This window comes from Mycothermus thermophilus, assembly GCF_041956435.1.
Source record: "Mycothermus thermophilus strain CBS 625.91 unplaced genomic scaffold VTJ04scaffold_1, whole genome shotgun sequence".
Lineage (NCBI taxonomy): Eukaryota > Fungi > Ascomycota > Sordariomycetes > Sordariales > Chaetomiaceae > Mycothermus > Mycothermus thermophilus.
In genome coordinates this window covers 3290617-3297530 of record NW_027191427.1, presented here as the reverse complement: position 1 = coordinate 3297530, position 6914 = coordinate 3290617, and the positions used below count along the sequence as shown (strand labels likewise).

The window sequence follows — 6914 nt, the reverse complement described above, 5'->3', positions numbered from 1 at the left end:
CGCCAAGAGACTACCTCCCAACACAACATACTCAGGAAAAAAGACGAGAAAAAAGACGAGAAAAAGACGAGAAAAAAGACGAGAAAAAAGACGAGAAAAAAGACGAGAAAAAAGACGAGAAAAAAGACGAGAAAAAAGACGAGAAAAAAGACGAGAAAAAAGACGAGAAAAAAAGACGAGAAAAAAAGACGAGAAAAAAAGACAAGAAAAAAGAAGAAAGAGAAACAAGGACAAAAATAAATGGGCAGAAAGAATAGAAATTGAAACATAAAGTCAGGGCTGTTTGATTCGCAAGGCTGTCCGGTTAACTGAAGTGGTACAAAGTAGCTATAGAGATCCTTAGCTATACTGATCAAGAGCTATGTAATACTCAGGAACAGAGTATACTCAAGAGCTAGGTCCTACTCCTCCTCGCTGATCTCGCCATCATAAAACTCCTCCCGTCCTTCAGTTGCTTCATCCTCACCTCCCACATCATCCCCTTCATTCTCGACATGGTCACCGCCATCATTTCCCTCGTCCTCCTCATTCTCCTTCTCCTCAACCATATCATCCAGTTCAATTGGACCCTTCAGCTCACTTTGGATAACCTCCACCACACACTTGCGGAAACCCCATCTTCCCCAATCCTTCGGTTCCACGTCCATCTCGAAGCATGCAGGCGTTGTGCATCCAACCCTGCCCCAGCCACCACTTCTGAAGGCCTCCTTCGCTGCCGGACATGCCTCGTTCCGGAAATAGCCGACATGGTCGATGTACGCCGTCCGTGGTGCCGCGTGTTCCATGAACGCCGTCAGCGCCGCCTTGTTGGCGCCCCAGAGTGTTGTGTACGTGCCGTGAAGGACGCGGCTCCAGACGGACGAGGTGCCATCGTCCTCGCCGGTGGCGCCGGGGGCATCATCCGTCCTTGTCGGCGTTGTAAGATTGGGGCCGGGCTCACCATCATCGTCGTTCTCGCTGGTGGTGGCGGTGGCGAGATCGGGGCCGGGTTCGTCCTCGTCGTCCTTCATGCCATCCGTCGTGCCCTCGTCATCACCATCTCCCTCAAACATGAGGACTTGACACTTGGTGGACGCCTGGTCACCTCCTCCCTTGGGCCCATAGTAGATCGTCACCCACACGTCGTGACGCTTCCTGGAGTACAGTCGTGCACCGTCCTTGTCGATCTTCACCTAGTTTGCTCGACGGTATACGAATGCACGAGATCGTCCAGTTTTCTCGCCTTTTTTGGCCGATCTCGATGCCAGGCTGTTCGAGACCGCAAGCCTCCTCATCTCCACCACTTCCACCGACACCCACACCAGTTGGATTTTGCCATCCTCAAAGTCCGTCCGGCCAACATAGTAGAGGGGCGTCCGTGCGGACGTGTCTTTATCCCCCTCACCTTGTGCCGTGACATGTCGCGGGACGGACACAGGCAATGCCAAAGCCCCTGACGTCGCCAGCTCATAGGACCGCATGGTGTAGGCAGGGTCGTCGGTGTACCGGCGAGGAGGCTCACCCCCGAAGCGAGACAGAGTGTCCGCCGCCCGACGCACGCGCATCTCATACGTCTCGGCCCGCCTGCGATCCAGGAGGGCCCAGGACTTGCCTGCGACGTTCTTGATGATTTTGTCGTGCAGGGTGGCCGCATAGTCGTTTGCGTCCGACAAATTGGCGTATTCTGCGCATCGGACAATGGGACAGCGGATGATAGCGGCGGTGTTCGGTTGGCAGCTGGCAAGTTCAGACTGTCTATTGCGGCTTAGTTGCGAGGAGGTATACTCCTGCCCTTGTTTCCACAGCTGCTTTCGGGTTTTGGTGGCCTTCCTCAGTAGGCCATAGGCCCCGTTGACCTCATCCTCGTCCTCAGAGCTGGAGTAGGTGTCCTCATCAACATCGATATAGTCGTAGTTGCCATCACCGTAGCCTTGAGTGGATGACGGTAGGATAAAGGGAGTGAAGGGTGTTGTCCGAAAGACGACATACTGGATGACCTCACGGCCTGCACCCAGAGCTTCAATGGCGGGAACGGTCTCTCTGAAAGGGACCGCTGGACGGACTGGCGCAGACTGGGGCTCCTCAGACGGCTCCCGAAGGGTAGCTGCTGCTGGCTGAATTGAAGCGCCAGGGCGCTGAGCAGGGTCGGCCCGCTGGCTGGCAGCCGGCTGGCGTTTCCGTGCCGGTGGCGCCGGCTGGAAGATATTCCTAGCCTGGGGTCCATTGCTGACCGTGGTTCGGACAGATGGCGCTTTAGGCTCCGGCGGCAGCTGAGGAACCGCTGTGGTTCTAGTGCTAACGGCGCTGTTCCAGGGCGCTGTGGGCAGAATCGAGGCGATCTGGGTAGTGCGTCTCTGGGGCACGCGAGCGCTAAGAGAGCGAAGTAGGGCCTCGTCGTCTTCTTGCGGCCCGACACTAGAAGCAGCTTGCGTCCTCATTCTGTACTCCTGTAGACGTGCCTCGCGGCTCTCTGCCGCAGTCATGCGGGAAAGAGAAGGAACAATGCCGCCAGCGCCATGTTGTACTGAGTTGTTGCTGGCGGTGGTTGTTCCTCCATGAACCAGTGGCTTTGGAACTGATGCCTTATTAAGTCCAAGTCTCTTCAGGAGCGATGGCTTCTGAGTTGGGGCTCTTGGGGCAGGAATTCGATTCTGGGTGCTTGAAACCGTTGCCGTGGGAATGGCGGTCGTTGTGGCTTGTCCAGTGGCTTGCCGAGCTTCAGCAATATCCCGAATGCCCGCCAAAGTACTGTAGCGGTAGTTGTAGGCCTCACCTTCTCGGATCAGTGGCGACGGCTGAACTGCTCCTGGCGCTGGAGGTATCGGGAGAGGACGTTGTGGTTGACTGGGCAGTTGTTGATGGCCCTGGAGATGTGTCCTCTCGGCTTCACGGCGACGTTGCTCCCGTTTCTGCTCCTTGCGCCTTCTCCGCTCCTCATCTCGGTGACCCGACCGGTGATGGGTGGATAGAGAAGCGAGCCCACGCCCATCTCGACCATGGTGTGAGTCCGTCCGGTCACTCTTCCGGGCACCATCACGCCCACGGTGTTCTCTATGTCGAGACCTATTTGTGCCTCTAGATTGGGTGTGGGCGGTGAGTGCTGGCGCCGGAGGATCGTCGTCGTCACCAGTCAGGTCAATGATAATGGGCGTTGTTTGTGGGATTGGCGTGGGCTGAGACGGGGTAGCTTGGGGTGGACGAGCTTGAGCTTGTGGGACTTGTGGCTGTGCCGATATTGGCGCTGGTCTTGCTCCAGCTCTTCGTTGAGCGTTACGGATTGCTTGAATCAAGTCCATTCCCCCCTCGTCCGAGTCAGTCTCTGGGGCTGCCACAGTGGCCGAGCCATCAGACAATGTCGTTATCTCCACTGGGCGACCTGAAGTCTGTCAGCTGCGCTCTGGATAGCCCTCAAAGAATCACATACCAGTTGGTCCAAGACCATCAGCGTTTTGCTGAGTCTCTGTCATCCCCCTGGGCGAGACATTTGAGGAGTCGTGGCTTTCTTGATCGTTTCCTTGCCCGTGCGATGATCCCATGGTTGAAGTCATTCTTTTGAAAGGATCAAGTGTTCATTGTCAGTCCACTATTAGGAGATTTGTCAGTCGAAGTTCCAACATGACTTTGTTATTTCCAAGGAAAGTAATTCCCGGAGTCAAACAACCCATCGGAGAATAACAATGTAAGAAGAATAATCGACCAAAAACATAAATGAGAGCTTGAAATTTGGTTGAAGGAGGAAAACTAGAAAGAGGGTATCGGTGGAAAGAGAAGGGGTCAAATGGTGGGCTGTAAAACGATGAAGCACGAGGAAAGGAATGAAACAGAAAAAAAAGTCAAAAAAGAAAACATAAAAGAAAGAAAACAAGATGATGGGGGAAAAAGACGAAAAGACGGAAAGAAACAAGACAGAAAGAAAAGAAGACAGAAAGAAAAAAGAGGCAGGAAGAAAACAAATGCAGGAAGAAGAAAAGGAAAGACAGAAATCCGGACTGAAGGAAAATTGAGAGACGAAATAAGATGCAATAACATAGTTTGAACCCGGACTGTGCCAAAGAATCTGTTGGCCGACGCTGGAAGAAGCAGATGGGATCAAGGGAACAAGTAAAACATGAACGCACTGGGTTGATGAACTTAAAAGAGACAAATGTGAGAAGAAAATCAGTAAAAAGAACATGAACAAAACAAGGAACAGGAACCAGCATGAAGACCAAGCCCAAGACCTGGCTTCTGAGTAACTACCAATACAACGAAAAATAGAATGCTCACTAGACAGCCAAGGACTCGCACACATGAATCATTAGACTCCGACAGGCGGTGACTTCTGCGATTGAGATATGGGTGCCGTGAGTTGAACTCAAAATAAACACAAAACATGTGGGAAACGGATAACATGGAGAAAAGGACAAAAGCAAAGTCGACCCCAACATACCCTGATGGCCGTGAACTGTGTCTGATAAAGGAAGAGGAGAAAAAGAAAAAGGCACTAGGATAACTCTGCTCTTATGCCACGAGATAGAGGGTCGTGGGTTGTGGAGTTGTAAGAAGGAAGAAGAAAATTGTGGTAGATGGTTTGGTTGTAAGAAGGGAAATGTGGTAGGTGATGGGTTGGAAGAATGAAGAAAAGAAAGATGGTAGGTGGTTGAGTTGTAAGAAGGAGGAAAAGAAATGTGGAACAGGACCAATAATGGGCAGAAGTGTAAGGCTGGGTGGTTTTGTGGTCGTGGGAAGGAAGATGAAAGGTCGAAGTGTGGGAGAGAGAGAGAAACTGAAAAAGAAAAAAGATAAAATAAATAAAATATAATAACATAAAAAAAGGAAGAAATGCAGAAAAGGAAAGTCGGGCGAAGATCACCCTCACGTACCTTGATGGCGTTGAACAGTCGCTTGAGAAGCGAACGAGGGCTTGAGAAGTGAACAGGGAAACGTGGATGGCCTAAGGATATAAAAGAAAGAAGTCGAATGATTGTTGGGTTGTCAGACGAGAAGAAATGTGGAAGAGATGAAAAGTATAGAGGCTGGAGTTGGTGAGGGTTGAATCGTTGTCGGATTGCAAGAAAGAAGGGGAGAAACGATGTGTGGAAGAGGAAGTGGTTGGATGGCTGTTTGGTTGTTGGAAGGAAGATGAAGGTCGAAGAGTGGGAGAGAGAAGAGACTGGTCGACTAAGTAGGGAGAGTAGAAGTTGTTCGAGGCTCCGCTCGGCTTGATGGCCTTGAACAGTGTCTTGAAAAGGGAAGAGAGGAGGAAGGTCGAGGAAGGTGAGGATTTAATCTGCGTCGGGAAGAAAGTGGGGGGGTTGGTCGGTCGGTCGGTCGGTCGGTCGGTTGGAAGAAGAAAAGAGAAATGCGGAATGGACCGAGAAGGAAGTCTGTTCGAGGTTTTGATGGTGTTGAACAGTGTGTTGAAATGGGAAGAGAGGAGGAAGGTGGAAGAGGCTGAGGGAAAAGTTTGGAAGTTGGATGGGTTGGTTGGTTAGAAGAAGAAAAGAGAAGAAGAAACGAGGAACGAGACCAAAGAAAGGAAAAGAAATTCGGGGCAGGACCAAACACACCGGTCGCAGAACAAGAAAAGAAGTAGAGGTCGCGAATGGGGGACGATATAGGTCGCGGATGGTGGAGAATATATGTCGCGGAGAGGGGGAATTATACGTCGCGGATGGGAGAGCACATAGGTCGTGGGCAGGGGAGAATATAGGTCTCGGATAGGGGGGGAATGTGTGTTGCTGATGGGAGGGAATATAGGTCGCGAATAAGGGGGATCTATGTTGTGGATAAGGGGAATGATAGGTCTTTGATAGGGGGAATTATAAATCGCGGATAAGGGGGATATAGGTCACGGATTGGGTGGAATATAGGTTGTGGGAGTGTGGGGTCAAGAAGGTGCATGGTTGTCGGGTTGTGAGAGAGAAGATAAAGAACATGAATAGTGACCCAAAACTTCGAGGTCGAAGCGTGAAGGAGGAGAAAAAAGCTAGACGATTAAACAGGGGTGGTAGAACAGAGTCTGTTCGAGGCTGGCCCGACGTGCCTTGAGAGCGAACAAGTCTTGAGAGTAATGATAGCGTAGGGGTATATAGACAGAATAGGCTGAAGTGTGTGGGATACGGAGGTCGGTCGAATGCTGGGTTGTGAAATGGGAGAAAGCATAGGAAGATCGGGAAGAACATTGGGTAGCGAAAATAAACGTGTTTTGAGATCTGACAAGACGTTGAAAGGATTAGATGAATGAAGAGACTGTGCTCCCGCGACAAGAGACCTGATATGAATCAGCCCCTCAAATCAATTTGTGGATGAAGAAGGAAACAGGATTTCGTGGTGAGACGAGGGGAGAGTGAGGAAGAGGATGATTCTAAGAGCCTTGGAAAGAGACGGTGAAGGAGAGGACAGTGTGAACGGGCCTTTCAGAAAAACGAGTTCAGAGTCAGTTCATGGGGATCAAGTAAATTTGGTATCTGTCAAAGACATGGGGACTTTGAGCAAGCAGCCTGGGTCACCCAAAGAAAAACAATACTTCTCTCAGACTCGCGTCCTTGCATGTCAAATCTTGCACCTCAACCAAACGCTGATTCTCAACCCAGCACCCACATAACTTCGCCACCAAACAGGGAAGAACCAAGTCAGACCTACACATGTCATTGTCTTCATCCTGTTCCTAAGTCGCAAGCTTGCTTTATTCCGGGTCCGGGGCAAACTCGGCAGCGGCCTTCTTGCCTTGCTCCTCCATCTGCTTCCACTTCTCCTTGCCCTCTTCGGTGGTGGCGTCGATGATCTCCTCTTCGAGGCTGAGGATGCCGGCCTGGAAAACAGTTGAGTCAATATCAATGTCCCAATATCAAGGCAATCGCTGGGTTCAGTCTTTCCCCGCAAAAAAAAGAAAAAAGGAAAAAAAGAAAAGAAAAAAGAAATAGAAAATACCCCCAAACGAACGAATAGACAAC

The 6914-nt window shown here is 50.8% G+C and overlaps 2 protein-coding genes across 2 annotated transcripts in view; both read right to left on the bottom strand.

Annotated features, from left to right (window-relative positions):
• Window positions 1–401: 401 nt before the first annotated feature.
• VTJ04DRAFT_1221 (uncharacterized protein) lies at window positions 402–2417 on the bottom strand (the record flags this gene model as incomplete). The annotated part of the gene is made up of 2 exons (XM_069358886.1): window positions 402–1172; window positions 1260–2417. The coding sequence occupies 2 exons, from the start codon at window positions 2415–2417 to the stop codon at window positions 402–404; spliced, it is 1929 nt and encodes a 642-aa protein (XP_069223830.1).
• A 4229-nt stretch (window positions 2418–6646) lies between these two features.
• Window positions 6647–6914, bottom strand: part of VTJ04DRAFT_1220 (uncharacterized protein) — a gene marked incomplete at both ends in the record, with an annotated part of 2503 nt that continues 2235 nt past the window's right edge. The window contains one exon of the mRNA XM_069358885.1: window positions 6647–6772. Coding sequence (XP_069223829.1) covers window positions 6647–6772 — 126 coding nt within the window. The remainder of the gene's footprint in view (window positions 6773–6914) is intronic.